At 36.0% G+C, this 20,120-nt stretch overlaps 1 protein-coding gene across 6 annotated transcripts in view; it reads left to right on the plus strand.

Moving 5' to 3' along the window:
* LOC149549196 (influenza virus NS1A-binding protein) overlaps window positions 1–11,729 on the plus strand; it is a 149,188-nt gene extending 137,459 nt beyond the window's left edge. For 3 of the 6 annotated variants that reach the window (XR_016354056.1, XR_016354059.1, XR_016354057.1), the window contains 6 exons: window positions 9,708–9,809; window positions 9,931–10,012; window positions 10,223–10,324; window positions 10,419–10,553; window positions 10,705–10,774; window positions 11,313–11,729. Coding sequence is in view for 2 of the 6 variants with exons in the window: in XM_089792615.1 (XP_089648741.1) it covers window positions 9,708–9,809; window positions 9,931–10,012; window positions 10,223–10,324; window positions 10,419–10,508 (376 nt within the window). In the remaining 4 variants the exon portion in view is untranslated. Of the gene's footprint in view, window positions 1–6,383; window positions 6,531–9,707; window positions 9,810–9,930; window positions 10,013–10,222; window positions 10,325–10,418; window positions 10,554–10,704; window positions 10,775–11,312 lie in introns of those variants that run through there. The other 3 variants (XM_089792615.1, XR_016354058.1, XM_089792616.1) reach the window with 3 other exon arrangements.
* The last annotated feature ends 8,391 nt before the right edge of the window (window positions 11,730–20,120 follow it).

The following is a 20,120-nucleotide window of genomic DNA, read 5'->3' on the forward strand; positions in this document are numbered from 1 at the left end:
CAAGAACCCAATGATAGGTCAAAACTATTAACTCTGATGCAACTCAAAAATGGGGACATTATAGTCTGCCCTCCTGAAACTACTTGTCCCTAAGCAATCTCCACTACCAGAAACTACACTGAACTGAACTGGAAATCCAAAGGAAGACTGGGAAATGTCCCATGCCGAAACACAACTGTTGAACCACCAAAATAATGAACACTGTGCAAAAGTGACAAATTCATCTATCCAAACTTTGTGCTTTGAAAGTATGCATCTAACCACACCCTGTACATTAGAATCATAAATGAAGCTGCAAATAAACAACACCAAGTACATACTGCTAACTCTCTAGCAATTCCAAGCTAGAATCTCGATGCACATAAAGGATCCCACAATACCTTGAAGAGTGTCTAATAGAATATGTTGGGATCCCAAATTGTAAACCCATGTCAGCTAAGGAAAATAACCCAATGCGTCATTTGTGCTAACAAGATCCCAACATTATCATGCTGCAAAACTTAAATCAATTTGTTTGGACCCATCTGATCGGTACTATTAAGCTTGTGTCCACTTGGATCCTAGTATAAACGAGGCTCACATCCATCCATCAGAGGAAAGAAAGGATATCTGGCAACATCTAATAGACCAAATCTCCCTGTACACTTCCAATCCCCCCTGAGTAAGAAGTCCAATTGTACTATGAACTAGAACTCCAACGAGCATTTGTACGATACCCAAGATATCTATCCTTTAATAAATCACCATGGATGTAGTCTCTTGACAACTTGCAACAACTAACTCCATCCACTGAAAATGACATCCCCATCCCATACAAGATGGAAAGATCTCGAAGCCCATCCAAATTGTTGCATAACCAAGTGCTCAATGTTTGGATTGAAAGAGAAATGATAAGTACTCCTCATAATGTAGTTATGATAAAAGGCTTCGATCTCTATCAATGACTCATCACGAACAATTAGGGAATTAGAAGATGACTATAATCTTTGACCTTGATTGGGCAAATGCCTTGCCAAGCATCTCTACATACCCAATAGCATACTCTCTATCATGAAACAAGTGGATGTATTATAACTTAAGTACCTCCAAAGCCCTTTCGATGAACCTCAAGTCACGAATAGAGTACTAGTCTCAACCGCATACGATCTCTTCTCAAACTTGACTCTCCAAAGTAGGTACTCGACATATTAATGTGTGTAGTCAAAATGAGACAGGGTTGAATCAACCTTCTCTCCTAAAACCATCAATTGGTCCCTCCATCTTTGAGTCTACAAATTGTTGAACAAAATCAACAACATGAGATGAAGTAATAGAATTGCTTCCATAGGGAAACAACCCAACACGCGAATCAACCTCTCAACTAGATGATACACGAGAATCAACCTCCCAACCAGATGATACTCAAGATGTGTCTAGTGGAGGAGAGGGAGTGGTGTCATGAATTATCACACAACTCATAGTCGAATCCACTACATCACAATCGCTATCTAAAATCTGCCTTGCATCACTTGTCAATGGAGTAACCTTTGGAGAACTTGATACAACAAGTGACTCTTTGGTGCACTCATCCACTGTTCCAATCACAACCGTTTCTACTGCACCTGTATTTGAGATGGATGTAACCACATCCCCAACAGATCCATCACCATAATCTGTGTATGTATGTATGCTCATTACCAATTATCATCGTAGAAGTTTGTATTGGATTTGTAGCTATTGAACACTGTGCTCTGCTCAACTCCACGGTAACCTCATCCAAACATGACTGTGACTCCTAAAGGGCCAAATGAGTACACTTCAAAGAGTCCACTATGATCTCAAGCTCATTGGTGAGCTTGTCAACCTCCCCCTCTGCTCTCAAGGCATGATAACATATATAGTCTCTCTCTTGAGCACGGAATCCAGATTTGCTAAGAATTGTAAATAATTATGTCTCATAATTTTGATAGCCTCTCGGAGAGCATGAAATTCCTTAAGGGAAAGACTACCATCATAGTGTTAATTTGCCACAGGAGCAATCCAACGATAGGTAAGTAACATTGGATGAGCAACATCAAAATGATCTAAAGTTGTGGCAATCATGCTATCGCAAACCTTTAGCTGCCCAATCAATTTATAAGGAACCTATAACTGCTGACTCCTACATATGTCCTCTGACCCAAACTCGACACCATGTTAGGAAATTTTGTATGCATCACTCATCTCATGACACATAATATCATGTGTTCTATTGTACTCGCACACATCAACAATCAAGGTATTGCTACTGGGTACACCAAAAAATCTCTCATCTGAATAAGTAGAAGTTGCTACTGTATCAATCTTCCTGCATGCTTCCACTTCCCATGTAATTGCAAGTCCTTGTGAGTCATGATCCTGAGATCTATCATCGACCAATGAGTCCTCTAAAGTATTTTCTAGTCTTTTATAACAAATCAGACTCATTGTAGCAGGAGTCATCCTCATAAATAACATCGGTAGTACCCAAATCACGAGTACCAACATCATCCACCTGTAAAACTTCTACTGTCTCATGTTGCTGCAAGCGTGGCTCATTGCTGTCATAATCATTATGGCACAAATCTACATCACATAGGTCATTTCTAGTACCCGAATTCTAGGTGCCAACACAAGGGAACTCTATGCAACCATCACCTACATATGGAAAAGTCGCTATCTCTTGCATAGACTCACCATTATGACCACTCTCTTAAAAATCAGCTATTGGAGCTCATATTTTCCGTGCAATCCTCAAAACTAACACTCTTGTCATCTTAGTCAAAACTCATAGTGATATCAACAACATTCTCCACACTCGCCATGTCATCAACACAATCAAAAGCTTAAAAAAAAGACTGCTGTCATAAAAATCAGATCCTCTGTGACTAGCATTTTCATTACCACTAACTAATGCAAGGCTTCCATCAATGATGGCTATCATGTCATCAACATTTCCAGGGTCACTAGCTCCTGTCTCATGTAAATGCTGAGACTCGATGCAACTGTCTTTAGGCAAGTTTGTCATAACCACATGCTTTCTGAGAAAAGTCTCCAACATCAGACATATGAGAAAGACTAGTAGTTGCCTGACTGAGCAAAGACTGCACCACTTAATGGTTGCTAGTTGCTAGTTGCTAAGCTACACTTATACAATCCTCCTAATTCTCTTCCTATTTCTCTGCGAGAAAGACTTAAAAAAAAATGGAAACTATGTACCTTGCACAATTTTCACTTGCTCCTGTCTCATGTAAATGCTAAGACTCGATTCAACTGTCCTGAGGCAAGTCTGTCATAACCTCAAGCTCCCAAGAAGAGCCTCCAACACCACACATATGAGAAATATTAGTAGCTGCTCCACTGAGAAAAGACTCCACCACCTGATGGTTGCTAGTTGCTGAAGCTACACTTGTACAATCTTCCTAATTCTCTTCCTGTTTTCTTTGTGAGCAGGACTTTTTAAGAATGGAAACTATATACCTTGCACAATTGTCTATAGTTTTCGGGTTCGAAAGTAATTCATCCATCCTTTTCAAATTTTGTCTAAGTTTTTCCATATTTTCCACCAGGACGTATGTTTGCTTCTTGAGATTAACCATGCTATTCAACTAGTTTCCTTGTTTATTAGTTTTCTTGTATTTATCCATATCTGAACAATTGGAAGAATGTTGGTCAATTAATTAACATCAGGATCAAATAATCTTTAATCCACCGCATAGGATGGCAGGAAACCACTCTTATACCACGGTAATGAGCCTTGCTGGTTCACTCCAAATCTCTGTTGTACAAGTCACTAATTTGTTTTGAACTTTTATATTCTTTTTTGTTTTGAGTATATATGTCTTTTTTGGTTTTTTGAATATAGAGAAATGCCAAACTTGAAATGCAAAGAAAATGACTTAACTTTTTATCACCAAATTTATTGGTTTTATTCAGATTGCAAAACATTCATAATTGTGAATGCTCATGTACAATAGTTTTGCTTTATAGAAATAACTTGGTAGTTCTGAAGGTTGATGTTGGATGCAAAAGACTATTTGTTGCACCTTGTTTAACTTCCATGCCAAAACCTGATGACAGATCGCAGCCAATATTTAGAAGTATTGCTGCTATCAAACCCCATGCAGCTCCAGAACATTGAATGCAGCTCCAGTAATAGTGAACACAGGTCCCTAAAAGGCTATGATAAATCATTCAACTTGGTTAGGAATTGCAGAATTTCAAGTCCCAGCTGTAACCGTATCTCGATCAACCAATTTGAAGTCTATGTGTCAACCATATCTCAGCTCGAACTCTCCAGAGATGGATCGAAATGCAGAGTTCAAATCAGGAAAACAACTCACAGCTCATTGGCACTTGTGGCCAACTCAAAGTGCAATGGAATGATCGAAATTAAAAATTTCCCAACACTCACGCCAAACCCTTGAACTTTATCAATTTGCATAAACATAAATACAATAGAATGAACCGACTTCTTACAAGGAATGCACTTTTATAACATTTTAGAGCCAAAGCTTATTCTTCACACCAAATGCCTTGTAGCTTATTGGTTACACCTTTCACATAAAAGGCTTCCATTCTCATAAAGCAACTTTATGTTATATTTTAAAGTTGACAAATAATAGTCACTTTGTTAATTAAACTCCCACATTGCTCCAAAATTAACCCTTCACTGCTATAGTGGCATCTTGACACACAAGGTTCTTGTTCGCGTGCCCCTAATTTAAAACTTTTCATCCTGATTTTAACGAGCTATAAGACTATGTTGCCCATTAAACATTTTCAATTAAAATAGCAACCTTGGTAGATATAATTAAGTAATAATCATTAGTGCACCCAACTTGCGAAAATGACCCAACAGCATCAGAATTGGAAATTTGATGGCACAAAAGTGATCCCGACAATAAAATATGATGAATGGCCCTATGTGGGTGACTTACTAAAAATAGACATTGCCTCCAAGAATCTTGGAGCCCAAACCAAATGTCAAAAAGTAACATCTAAAAGTTTCATATAACTTGTGTAAGTCATTTGAGTTCATTAGAATCATTTGTTAACTTACTAGAAATAGTAAATCCTTCAAAAACGGAGCCAAAACTCACAATTGGCCACTAGAGAGCCAAATAACTTCACAACAAGGTCCTCTAATCACCAAGATCAACCAATGAGGACCCAATGATAGGCTAAAACTATTTACTCTGATGCAACTCAAAAAATGGGTACATTACATCAAATAAGGTTATCTCACTAAGTTGAATGGAAGACCATTCACATAGAGGTAATGTGCAATTTTTAAATAAACAATATCTCTTGCCTTATTTTAAAATGCCTTATCGAATGGATCTCTCTTGCGAGTGGTGGTTTGTGGTTTATCTACATCTTCATCCTCTCTAGAAGCCATATGCAAGAAGGGATGTCTAAAGGCTGAACGAGAGGGTGTATTAGAGTAAAATCTCTCTAATTTTGTTTCTCTCTTCGTAGATTTACTTCTATTTCTAATGGTATTCTTCTTCTATGTTTCCATATTCTCTCTCTGTTCAACATGGAAACTTTCTCTCTCTTCAGAGTGTTTCTATTTACACTTTTTGTTTGTTTAAGAAACATTCCTGTGTATACTTGTATATATAGATCATTTATGACCTTTGTTTAATAACAAATTCATTATTTTATCATAACATGGTATCAGAGCTATTTTTTTTCGGAAAATAATTATCACTATTGAAATTTTTAGAGCTATTTTTCGCAACAGGTTTTGAAAATTATTAATTTCTTCATGAAAATTTAGACTCAAGATTTTCAACATCCTTTGCCTGGGTGTGTTCAAGAATCTGTTTATAGGCATATTTTCTAAAATCTGTCTAGGGTTTTTGTATAATTCTTTCTCTGGGCAGCTTTTCTCCTACAACTCGTGTGTCATCCGCCTTTCCCTTGCTCGTGTGACTAGCTTCCCTTGAAAGACGACTGGCTTTTTGGTGTTTTTGGGCCTGCATTTGATGCCTTTTTTTTCTGAGCCTTTTTTTTTTGCAAATATCCGAGCTTTCGTAACCACCTCTGGTTCTTGCACTTTTGGCTAGGGTTTCTAACCTTTAGATCAAGCTGAAATTTCATTTTAATTGCAGATTCCGATTGGGTTTTTCAAGATCTCAATTGGGTCAATCTCTGTTTTTTATGAGTGCATCGTTTTCGGTGCCTCATTTTTTGAGCCAGCAGAATCACAATCTGATTTTAGATTCTTTCCAGATTTTTTGTGCTCTCTTCTGGGTGTCCTTTCATTTTTTTAGGTTTTTTGTCAATTTGTCTTGAAATTCGTGCCTTTTTAGATATTAACATTTTTTGCATAAAAAATGTGTCATGGCATATCTCACCAATTTTCTCTTGGAAGGCAGACAAAGAGTTAACAGAAAGAGCTACACCAACTTGGAAGCTGAGAATGATGATGATCTTCGAGTACTGATTCCTTGAGGTGCTTGTTTTGGGTATTGAGACTCGTCCTACCGTAGTCAATGGTACCACATACCAATATTGTAGAACATGTGAGAATTCTCCTGCAATTTTTTTGTTTTGAAGTTAGATTGACTATAAGGGAGGGTATTAGAGCAAAATCTCTCTAATTTTGTTTCTCTCTCTTTCTTCTATTTCTAATGCTCACTCATCTTTTGTTTCCATATTCCTGCTTTGTATAATACTTGTATATATATAGATCATTTATGATCTCTGTATAATAACACATTCATTATTTTACCATAACATGGTGGTGGTATTGTTTTTTGTTTCTCGGAACTATAAACACCTTGTTTTTCTTTTGTAACCAATTTGTTAGCATCTTGTTGTTTGTTTATGAATGCTGCTATTTGTCCAACTCATAACCCCTTCTTATCTGTTCCTAGGCCTTCACATGTATTAATCCCTTTACCCCCAAGGACCAAAAAATGAAGTTTGACTCGGGTATAGGAGCTTCTAAATTGTGAGTTGCAAATTTACAGTTTTACATAACCCCCCCCAACCTCCATGAAGTTGATAAATTCTTGTAGTGTCTCCATAAATTGGACCCTTTATCAATTTTTAATTTTTGAGATTTCTCCCCAGCCATTGAGCTTTGACTACTCATTGTTGCAATGTATTAAAAAGGCGAAAAAGCAAACTACAAAACTTCTTCACAATTGATCTCCTTTGAATAGAATCACCCCAGTTCAAACTGACAAGATGGATAGAACAAATGTGAAATAAAATGTGTTTGGAGGCTTCATATGGGGCAGCACGGTTCGTGGGTGTTCTTACCCACAGGCCGACAAAAAAACTGTCCATATCCAGTTTAGACCTGGTTCGTTGGTCTAGGGTGTGAATCCGTTATCTTAAGAAAAAGACATACTTATCTCTTTTACTACCCATCTTTTGTCTAATAATGCTACACCTAGTGCTATTACACCTTTTTACTGATATTCCATGCTACAGGCTTTGAACTATAGTTTGCAGAGTTGGACTCTCAGTAATTGGTAAGCCTGAAAACTTCACCTTGACAAAGACTGGGCAAATAATCAACAAAAGCTTGGCAACTTACAGAACACTAAAAATTAAGATCTTGTAGAGAGAAATATAAAATCTGCAAAATTCAATTATGAAATGCATTTAACTAATATTTGACATGTCGAAAGAGAATATTCATGGTTTAATAGCAAAATCAACATGTGAAAAAACACATTTTAACCTATGTTACCAGTTTGAGTTTGGGTTCAAAGAACCGGTTCGTTGGTATGGCAAAATTTTAAAATGGAGTTTGGGTTTGTTAGTGCAAAAACGTGTATATCAAGGTTGCATGGGTACTCGTATCTACACCCTTGGTACACGTAGCATGGATACTCATACCCACACCCTTGGTACACGTACCCACATACCCAAGTACTGCATACTTAGTGGAGAGCATCATAGCAAGGACCTTGATTAAGATTTCTGATTTGTTTTTTTACAGTTTTTTGTTTGCATATCAGCTTGTTGTTTATCAAGTTTAATTCAATACCAAATCAGTTTAAAACTTTGATACAATATTGATTTAATAAACTTTATCACTGTTCAAGTCAGAAGTTTATCATTTGCAATATGTCATTGTCATGATTTATGATCTTCTTGTTCATGTTTAAAGTCTGCTTTCTCTGTTATGCATCTAGATTCTAAACATTTATCATATGCCATTATTACAAACGTATAGCAAAATCTGAAACTGAAAACACTACATTACATTTGCAAACTTCATCACTGTTCTTGTTTTGAAAAAGCATTATCATGACACAATTTCAGATTTTCTATAAATAGACAAGTATAACTAAAAATAAAGTTTGACGAACCCAAGTACCCCTGTCCCCTATTTTGAAAAATAGCCGTACGTGTACCAATACCTTATGTACCCCCGTCCCCATGCAACCTTGATGTATATAGTATACACATAAACGTACATATACATATGTATGCAGCCAAGAAGAATGAATTAAGATTCGAATGCCACATAGTATCATAAAATCAAGAAAAACACATTAAACTGGTAATCATAACTTCATACCTATTACCAACATTAAAATATTAAATAATATCGAATCAAGTATCATTATTTTGACTTTGAACAATTAGAACTTTATACTAAGTTTTAATCATCTAATGGATTATCTAAATCTTCCTAGTTTTCTTCTCATCATCAAAGGCATTAGTCAATTCACAAACAATGACAATGTCAATGAGATCACTTGCACTAATGACATTCCTGCTTTCTAAGTAGTCAATATCTTATTACTTTTTCATTGTACAGAGAGCTTGTTAGTTTGCAATTAACATCCTACTTGAAAAATGTAAATAAGTTGCTTGCAACTCCCTTCACCTATTGAAGATGTTGTTTGCTGTTTAAAATATGATTTATCACAATAGCTTTCAATTAAGCAAATAGGGGCCATTATCAACAATTGGATATAAAAATTTCATTGAAAGATATATTGAGTGCTAGTTTAATTTGATGAAACAAATATCTGAACTTAAGCAAATTTGCCTTGTAATGTTAAAGATCTTTATTCAAATTCTGTTATAAGCATTTTCTGCACTAAATTATAGAATGTTTCTTAGTGGAATTGTACCTGGTTTGCACTCAGTTTGCCCAGGTCTACCCTGGTTCGACCATGGCTTAACCTAGGTTTGGCCTGGAGGAACCAGCCTGCCTGGGTTCAAATCCAGGTGGAACCCATAAGAGAACTGGGACCAGAACCAAGGACTGGTTTGAAATTTGCCTAGTTCAAAGGCCTAGGGTGAGAACTGGGTTACTAAGATTTTAACCAGTACCAGTGTTTAACTTGCGCCGGCATAAACTTTTAAGAACTCGCCTAGCCGAAAATCCAGAGTACGAACTATTATTTGGAATTTCAGACAATCGATATGGTTCTTTGTTTTTTATCACTTAACGCTGCTGTCGGGTTTTTTGAACATTTTTTTGTAGGATGGCTGGCTGGCCAGTCCTGATGTTTCTGGAACATTTTCTGTCATTTGCAAGGGTTAGAACCACATAGGGACATTTCATGTCATTGGTGATGGTCAGAGATGTTTTTGAGGCATTCTTTGAGCCTTGTTGTGCCCCAAGCTTTTCTCAGAATACTTCTGTAAATATGTTTGGTGCGCAATACTGTTTGTGTTAAAATAAGGATTTTTTAGGTCAATCTGATTTATCTCATTTCCTTCAGGTCAGTTGAAAGATTTGATCCCCGTGAAGGTCATTGGGTCCAACTTGAAGAAATGAATAAGAAGCGAGGAAGCTTGTCTGCAGCTGTATTAAATGAAAAACTGTATGCCTTCAGCAGAACTGGTTTAAAGTTCATTTAGTAAATTGAAATCATATCAAGCTGTGTACTTTGTATTAAATGTTGTCCTTGCAAAGATGTTGATAGTGATGTGTGAATGATGCAGTTATGCTATAGGTGGTTATGATGGCTCAAAACTTTTATCTAGTGTGGAGGTGTTTGATCCTCGCACGGGTTCCTGGGTCATGGTAAAATAACTTTTCACGATCAAACTGCATATGCCTTTCATAACTTTTGAATCTTAACATGCATTTAGGTAACAGACTTTTATGATATCTGAGGGAATCCTTTTGTCATGTTTTAACTCTTAATCGTAAACAAAATACTTAAATTGAATCATGCTAATGGCTTACAAATTTTAAGTTCTGAATTTTATTAAAATAATGTATTTAAAACAGATTGATTCAATTTCCTCTCCCCGGGGATATGGGGCTACAGCAGTTCTTGAAGATTCCATCTATGTAATTGGGGGCATTGCAGAGGGAGGATATCATCATTCTGTATGTCATCATGTCTATGTTTAAATATATGGATTACCATAGATAAATTCTTCTAAGAAATGGATTTTGCTAATTTTAGTTTATATGCGTTTAGGTTGAATGTTATCGTGATGGCAGTGCTTGGAGGACCCTGGATTCAGCAACTGTTGGCAAACGATCCTTCTTAGCTGCCGTTGTTTTATAATGTTTGTCACAATCCCAATAGGTTGCAATTTGATTTTCTAGATGGGTAAGTCAAAGGGGGTTTACAATAATAAATCATGTATGTTTGTGCAGTAACTTGTTTTGAACTTTTCAGGCATGTCTATCTGTGAAATTTTATAGTATGATTGTAGGTGCCTTGCACATAAACTAAAAGTGATACGGTGTTCAATTACTAGGAAACTTGGATTTTTTGGACGTGCCTCGGGATTTCTTTCTGCGACAATCTGACATACTAATCCCTTTCTGGTATTGTTTCGCTTCATATAACTGTTATTGTTTTTTTTAAAGGCATAACTCTTTAATGGTATTTGTGTAAAAAGCAACTACTTTGGATGTATGTGTCTCTTGAACATTAGTATATGATGGGAAAAAAATGTACAGCATAATCTGCCATGTCCACTTCAAAACAACCAGTTTTTACTTTGAGCTGTAACAAAGTTATGTTTTTTGATGATCTGAAGATTTTGAAATTGCTTTCTGATATACTGTTTTAACTTCTGTTCCATGCCTCTGGTTGCAAAATTTTCATCCTATTTTCGTGTCATTTTAAATGTTATAAATGATAAGGAAATCACTATCAATTTCTCATTGCTGGAAGTTAGCGTTGTTTATGCAAACATTGCAGTCTACCTCTTTGGTTGTTGAACATACAAGTAGGTGAGCAGCCTCTTTGCTGCCTTGTGCCAAAATCTATATGACACCTAAGGTCCAATACTAATATATAAAGCAGGTTAAAAGTGAACTGTTGAAATTTCAACTGATGAAGACATCTTTTATGTGTCAGGCAATATTCTCTTCTATCAGAGCACATCAGATTCGATGCTTTCAGCAAAAGTTATGTTTGCACAGTAGGAAAATTTTGGCCTATTGGTTTCATTTATGGAAATCGGAGATGTAAAAGCGGCTTATATCCAGTTCAGCAAACTTAATGTCACCCTCAAATCCTAGTGGATTATTATTACAATTTTCAGTTGTTTTCCCTCATGGGCAAGGTCTATGCGATCGAGGTGGACTTTTTATGCCTTTTGAGTAAGGAGAACCATTAGTATATGCAGATTTCATTATGTAATTATAAATGTCTATTAAAATGTTTGCAGTTGTCTCGTTTAGCAGCTAGTAGCTATACAATTCATTGTTTATTTTCTTCTTATTATTACTAAATGATGAATAACTGTGCTGTTTTGCCTATTTCAAATACAAATCATCGTTTTTTCTCCATTTATGCATAGGGGATCTAGATTTAATAAAATAAAATTATATTTTAGAATTATTACATGTGGAATGTAGTTTTGTAAAATTAAGGAAATTCTAACTTTTGCCGTCTTTCCTTGCGGTCAACCCTTAGGGATTGGTTTTTATAGAAAATTATTGCTATTAGGATTGAATTGTGTAGTTTTTTGAGTCAAACTCGATGACATGTTTCAGAGTAGTGGCTCACATGGATCCGTCTCTCATTAGAATGAATTGAACACTTATTAGGCGATGCTCAACGGTTAAGCAATATGACTTCATAGTAGCTCACCCATCCAAGTACTACTTTAGTTCAAGTACATTTAAACATGAGGTTTCCTCTAAGGTTCCAGTGCATCACCTCTGTGAGCATGCAACAAGTGGTAAGTTTTCTATGAATTCTCATTAGCAAAGGGTTTTTGTGAACTATTCAAGAAACATGTATTAATAATTTTGACTCAAAAAATTAAACAGTTGAAATCTAATAGAAATATCACAATTTGACTATCTTTGGAAAATAGGTGCTAATTATCAATTGGCGAGCTTCGAGAGTTCTATAATGAATGGTTCATAGGCACAACACTTGCTAAAGGTTTTGCAAATGGCATTGCAAGCAAGGTGGGTTTAACCTTGGAGGAAATTGTGGTTAAGTGTGCTTGAGTTGAGTAGTAATGGATTGGCTGACCTAGAAGGTCTGGTGCTTCACCTTCATGGACATTGCTTGTGTGTAATATACTAGCCTTGAAACGTGGATCATAGAGGTTGACTTAAAAACCACACAATTGAATTTTGATAGCAATATCACAATTAGACTTGTAGAAAATATCTCCTACTTATTAATTGATAGGCTTGAGGGGCTTTTTAATTAATGGTTCATGAAGCACAACACTAGTTGAAGGTTTTGCAAATGGGGTTGCAAGCAAAGCGAATTTAACCTTGGAGGAAATTTCATGGTTAAGTTTGTTTGAGCTAGATTAATACTAGGGGTGAAATATTTGGAAGTTTCAATGCTTAACCTCTATGCACATCACCTAGATGTAATGAGTGCTAAGTGATCTATTAATTCTCATGAGAGATAGGTTCTTGTGAACCACTACACATGAAACATGGATCAATGTGTTTGACTCGAAACACTATGTAGACGAATCTTGATAGAAAATCACAGTTTGATTTGTAAATTTTTTTTTGTACTTATCAGTTGATGAACTCAAATGGATTTCTAATAAATGTTTCATAATGTGCAGTGACTTCTCAGGTTTTGCAAAGAAAGTTGCAAGCATAGTGAGTTTAACCATGGAGGAAACTTCATAGCTAAGTGCGCTTGTGAGTTTAACCTTGGAGGAAACTCTGTGGTTAAGAACATTTGTGTTGGAGTAGTATTACGATGAGTGACCTTACAAGAAATGTCGATGGTTTACCTTTATGACAATCACCTAGATGCAACGAGTGCTTTATTCCATTCATTCTCATGAGAGATAGGTTATTGAGAACCACTCACTAAACACAGGTCAATGAGTTTGATTTGAACAATTGCACAATTATGTCTTGATAGCAATATCACAATTTTATTTACTTAGTAAAATATCTCTTATTTATCAATTTGAGAGTTCTTACAATGGTTGCACACCATTATGAGAACGATAATGATAAATGCTAATGTGACCTTTTTGTAACCCACGCGTAATGACACTTCATCATTATAAGGTACTTCATATTATTATAAATTTCTTGATTATCTTTAGGTCACTTATGCAAAGCTCTACAACATGGATGGTATTTAAGGTCCTCTTAGATGAGGCTTTTCCATAACCTAAGATTGTTATGCTACTTCATCACCCCTTATTCAAATTCAATATTTTCACTTGTCCAACACTCGCTCGGTACATAACAAGTTAATGTTGTGAAAGACCCAACATCATATGGTACAAAGGAGGTAGCACATCCAATGCTTACAAGTCATCCTCATTGAAAGTTGAACACTCATTTTAGGAGGGTGTGAATGTCTATTGAAAGAGTGGAGGTTTTGCCAGTACCTCAACTCTTTTAGATCTTAACTATTAGCAGCAAGAGAGGTCACTACCACATTGCCGTCATAAATACAATTGATAATGGAGTCAAAGCCATCTAGCTTGTGAACATTCTTGAGAATGTCATCAACTGTCAAGTTGATCTTGGATAGCCCTTTAACATCATTAATGACGAGCTTGGAATCTCCTTGGATTGAAAGGGTTCGAGTACCAATAAAGTGCAACATTTAACCCCCTAGAGAAAGCTCGTTCCCTTTGCTTGGTTATTTGTGTTTGGGCAATAAACTCTTATAGCCTACAACAAAATTCTTGGTCTGTGTTCTTATTAACCCTCCAATGGCAGTCATCACTTGAGAGTGTTTATTGACACCATCAAAGTTGAGCCTAGACCAACCAAATCGTATGGATTGATTTTGTGCTTTGCCCTTTTAGTTTTTTAGAGAAGTCAAATCTCCCTTTAGAATTTGGGAGGCTATGGTTCGTTGCAATTTGGTGATCAAGAGGAGAGGGAGGGATGGAGGGCAAGGCCATCTTGTGACAACCAAGTTTCCTAACAATATTTTGTGGACAATACATAAAACATTGGGTATACATTCAAATCCATAGAAGATTATATTATTTCTCTTTTCAAAACCAACCAACTTAGATGCAAAGGAGTTTCCCACCAAGGTTTTCTATTAAGGGGATTTGAAAAGGTTCCATCCTAGTTGGAAACAATTGCATAACTTTTGCCATGAGCCACACATAATGTGCAATGTATGTGCATATTGTCAATGGACTCCTTGTTCTATTTGTAGAGAACACATTGATTTGTCAACTAAATTCTATGCTTAGTTATATTGTTGTGTAAGGATTTTGTTGTTCTCAACCTTCCACTAGAACAAGCTAATTTTTGGGATAAGTTGAGAGCTCTAGATTATTTTCCACAACTTCCTTTAATTACGTTTGTAGATAAGTAGAAAATAGGAAAACTTCCCATGAATTCACTGTTGGCATTCATTTTTAGAGAAAGCTATCATGTTTTAGGAACATTGAAATTCTCTACTCCTTGAGTCTCCTTTGATTCCAATGCTAGATTCATTAGTTGGTAAAGGTTTTGGCAACAAGCAAAATATTTTTCTAGGATCTAGATTGATCAATGTAGTCAATTACTTTAACACTAAAGAAATGTTTAGCAACCTCACATGAATCTTTAATAGGTTGGTTGAGATGAGAAGGGTGTAGTGTCCTAGAAACAAATCATTTGGTTACCTCCAAGTTGCCATTTCAAGACTTGTTGGTGAAACACTATTTTGCAATCAAGCATGCTCTTCCATTTCTTGCACGTGTTGAGTTTGTATATTAAGGAATTGGTAAAAACCTTCCTTATTGAGGTCTTTTGCAAACATGGCATCACACAAGTGGTTTTGTGCTTGGTAATGCTCCATCCAACCTTGGAAGAAGGGATTTGTTAAAATGATATTTTTTTTTTGATTCTCATTGCCCACTCCCCCATTGGCTTTGGTACCATTTGACCAATACCATCCTCTTCTTTTCCTCCATAAGTAGCCAAAGGAAATTTCTTTAGATTCTCAAAAAATTTAGCCAAAAAATGAAGGATTCAAAAGATAGAAAGAAAAAAAGTGAACATGGATCCCTTGAAAATGGTTTAAAAGTTACAATTTACAAACATTATTGAGAAGTTTGTCCTAATTCCACCTAGCCAACTTGCATTGTGTTTTTTCAAGAATTGTGTTAAAAAAGAGAGAGTTGGTGACCGCTTCTACTGTGAGTCGCAACCAAGATATGGATCAATGAGATATGCACATTGACATCCAAAAATATTTCTAATTGTTTTCTAGAGTTTGTCAATGAGGTTGAGGAAATAAGTTTTGATTTTCACATGATTGATATTTTGTCCCAACACAAAAGCATGTCGAGTGAGCAACCATTTCCAATCTCTAGCTTTAAGCACTCAAGCAATATCAAAAAAGATTGTTGCCAATAAACTATTGCAGGACAATTAGGGGTAAGGTGGAAATAGGGTGCACCCCAAAAAATCCCTACATACGTCATTGGCCAAGACAAAATAATGTATTATGGTCACAATTGAAAAAATATTTGAGCTATAACTAATGTGATTCAACTAATAACTTGCATATTGTGCAAACATTATTATACCTCTTGAAATTTCATCACATCTTTTATATTTCAATAACAAACTAGAACAAGCTTAAGTTTATTCTTAGTGTATGATCCATATCAAATAGTCAAGTTTTCTTTTGTGGCCCTTGAAACCCCACTTTTTAGAGATGGAATTGAATGGGTGCATAATGGTTATCATGTCATTCTTTGAACTTTTGGTTAGTACATTATAGTATTATGAATGTATTATTGTGTGTTGTAGTTCTTAATAAATGCGTGTTTCTTATTTGCTTTATTTTGAGGATGTGGCTTTGCATTATTCAACAAGGTCAAGAAAGGTAATTGACAAAATGTCGGAATCAAATATTAAATTTATAAGGAGAGAACTATCTAGTGTACGGTTGTAGCTAAACTTGCAATAGATTTGTGTATCATTCCATTTGTAGGAGTGTAAAAAAAGGTAAAAAAAATGTAAAATTCACTATTAATTTTATACACACTCGAGGTGAAATAAAAAGATCGTTCGCCTAGTGTCCATCATGATCCATGGTGATGATCACATTTTGGTAGGGAACATATACATCCAAGTGTATATTATAGCAACCTCATTATCACCACACCACCACTTGTATAGTCTTGACCATATTTGGTCAACATAAGACTTCAAATAAATTCATTGGAGAGAAGTTTCTTGAGGCTTTTTAAGAATTGGAACAAGTATGAACAATCCATGAATTCAATTCTATCATTGTGTGAAATTATAGAGCTATGCAATTTCAAATATAGATGATGCCATATGACAAATTATTTACTATTATATTCATTTGGGTGGTACAAGAGCAATCTTCTCTATTTACATAAAATTTCCTAACATTGGTTATAGTGTACTTCCAAAATACTATTTCTGTGGTAACAAGGGACAAAATTGTGACTTATGTGAAATAGGGTCTTATCATACAACTAGTAATTAGGAAATTAGGTTGATTGAGAAATTTTCTTAGTATAGTTTGGATGCTCTTGTTGATGAGAAGGATAGAGTACCTTGATACCTTAATTTTACCTAATTTATCTACTTTGACCAAGTAGTCATAGTATTTGTTTTGACATGAGCAGTTTAGTCGAATCATTGATAGTAGAATTATCCATGTCAATATTGTTTTACATTAATTAGATACAAATTATTGGTAATGATGTTACAAGATCTAGAATTGTAGATGCCAATAATCTTGTGTACCAAATGGTTAATGATGTTACATGGTCTAGAACATTAATGTTGCATATAGAGGCGCAATTGGTGCACCAAAAGAAAAATAAACCAAAAAAATAAGGGTGGTGTCCCTTATGCTATTTGTAAAGTGCAAAAACATATCAAACTAACTAGTTACAACAAGGTGTAAAACATAGCATTAACAACACGCAAGCAACAGAACCAACCCCCCACTTCAAAGGTGGCAAAACAACTCACTCGAGTCATGTTGAGGAGTATGAGGATTTGCAAAGTGACTTTTATTTTCCTTCTTGACTACAATCCAAGTGATACTTTTTGAAGGACCCCCCATCAAGTGGAGGTGGTGGAAGCTTCTTTGTAGGAAAAGACCAAGGTTGGAGTGTTGGCAATGTTATGCATCATCTATCAAAAGCTACAACAGATTAGGAACAATTGATAGAGGAGGATCCATGCAGGCAAAGGCGATCCTACTAACAACAATTAAGTCTACTTAAGATGACATGAGCACCACCTTATGGGGAGTCCTCATAACCCTATGAAGAGTCAGCTGAGGAAGAATTAGAGGCCAAAACAATAAAATGATCATCATTTGTGTCCTTCCACCATGTGGCATCACCTTAATGGTGTGTGAGAGAATAATATGTTCAAGGTTCAGTCCCCAACCATGAATGATTGCAAAATAAAATTATCATTTTAACCAAATAATCTTCATTTTAAAATTATTTTTTAAAAAATTAAGCAACCTAACAAGGGGGTTGAACCTTACACAAATAAGGCTTGAAAATGAATATCGACCATCAACAACACTTAGAAAACTCAATAGATGTTAACTAAAATGACAGAATACATAACACAAAGGCTAGGATCCCTTCAAAGGAAAGGCCAAACTCACGTTGCAAGAGATAACAACCAAGAATTTGAAGAACAATTCTTCCTATGTCGTCAGACAATAATCTAGACAATTCTATCTTTAGGCTCCCCAAGAGAGGAAACTTCACTATGATGATTATCATTATAGTGGCTAGAGTGCTAAATAAGACAAGTAGTGTTAATAGAACCATGGTATAAAGCAAGTGCAACAATAGTAGAAGATGAATGGTCAATAGTTCCCTTCGGAACTATACCTACAGTAGTAGGGGCTACATCCAAAGTAGTGGTTGGACCTAGATTGAGATAAGTAGTAGAAGCTTGACCCTAATCATCAATAGGAGCAACATTCAAATTTTTTGTAGGGGTTTCAATTTCATCAACAACTAGTGAGTCCTCACAAGCATGGATTGCCACATTTTCTTTACTTACATCCTTCTACCAAGTAGTGTCACTTTTTTGATGCAAAAGATTGCAATCAGTAGCCATAAGCCGCATAAATAAGTAGCACCGACAATGGAAAGCAAGGCCCTCATAATCAAGTGCTTGAGTCCCCATGACCTCTTATCGACCATGAGAACCACATCCTTGGAAAGAAGTATGGAGATATTGACATCAACTAGACCACTGATAAAAGTAGAGTAACCCTATGTAATTGTTGCATCATCCATCTTCAGGTAACAACCAAGAGATTTTTTAATGGCCTCAATGCAAGACATCTTTCACAAATGGAGTGGGCGATTTGGAAGGTGAATCAACATTGAGTACATGTTAAGTTGTTTAGTAGGAGGGTTGAAGAATATTGTCGAAGGTTTAGTAGAAAGGGAGTGATTCCCTCAAATCAAAGTGTTATCCAAAACCATGTCATGATCTTTAGAAGAAGAAAATAAACCAATTAAAAACCCGTTTGTACAAGGGTAGAGCTCAATGTTACCGTAAACCAAGGGTTTCCAGAAAAAATCATCCAAAACTGAAAATCTAGAAGAGAGGGCCATAGGCTCATGAATATGTAGTCCAACTCATGATGTTGGTAGAAATCTACATTGTCAACCACATTTGGGCCACAACTCACCTAAGGGAAGGCCTTGACACACACAATAGGTTGAGATTTCACCCATGAAGGGATGTTAGCGATAGATTTCACAACACTAGCCTAGCTTCTTCCAACAACTCTAGAGCTAGAACACTTAGGGCCAAGAGAAGAAGTAGTAGCCCCCAATATGGGAGGTAGTAGAACACTTCTCAACAAGAAGATTAGTTGCAATAAGGAGCTGTTGGATGCCACTAGGAACTAGAATCCTTGTAACATCCTGGCCAAAAGAAACAAAAGACTCTTTATTAATATCCAAGCGAGAAAAACCCTTAAGTATGATGCATGCAAAACACCCTAAAATAGTAGAAGACCAACACAAATAGTTCCCCCAACATATGCATAAAATAGTCTAGTCCCCTAACAAGGCTAGGCCCCAACCCTTGTCAAAGGCATAGGAAACCCCAATTAGGGTGTGTTTGAAAACCTATTCTAGTGGGAAGAGTCGTTAGTAGTAGCAACAACATTCGACAAGAGGAACAATAAAAGTTTGTAAATTATTTTTTGATAATAAAAGCAACCTAACAAGGGGGTTGTTTATTACAAAAACAAGGTTTAAAACATGCCATCAACAATGGATAGACAACACAAGTGCTAATTAGAAGTACACAATACGAACTGACAAGACTTAAAGCCCTTTGAAAGAAACGAAAACTCATCCAACAAGAGAAGATGAGTGCGAGTTTAATTTTTTTTTCCTACGTTATTGGACAATCATCCAAGCAATTGCATCCTTAGGTTCCTGATGAAGGAAAATTCATTGGGACACTTGACAATACAATGACCAAAGTGCAGAAGAGACTGGGAAAACACAACATAATTTTCCATAAAAAGGAAAGTAGAAGCAATAACATCTGAGTGGACTTAAAAGCTAGAAGGGGTTACACTTGAAGTGACAAGAGCAAGATCCACGATTATAGTAGGATAAATAACAAAAAGAGAAGCAAAATCTTGATTTTCGATCAACAGCTCAGTCAACATGTGGGCAATGCCCATTTTTCTAGCAGGGCTCTCCTCATCACTAGA

This window comes from Cupressus sempervirens, chromosome 7 (assembly GCF_028749045.1).
Source record: "Cupressus sempervirens isolate cs-2001-9-10 chromosome 7, ASM2874904v1, whole genome shotgun sequence".
NCBI lineage: Eukaryota > Viridiplantae > Streptophyta > Pinopsida > Cupressales > Cupressaceae > Cupressus > Cupressus sempervirens.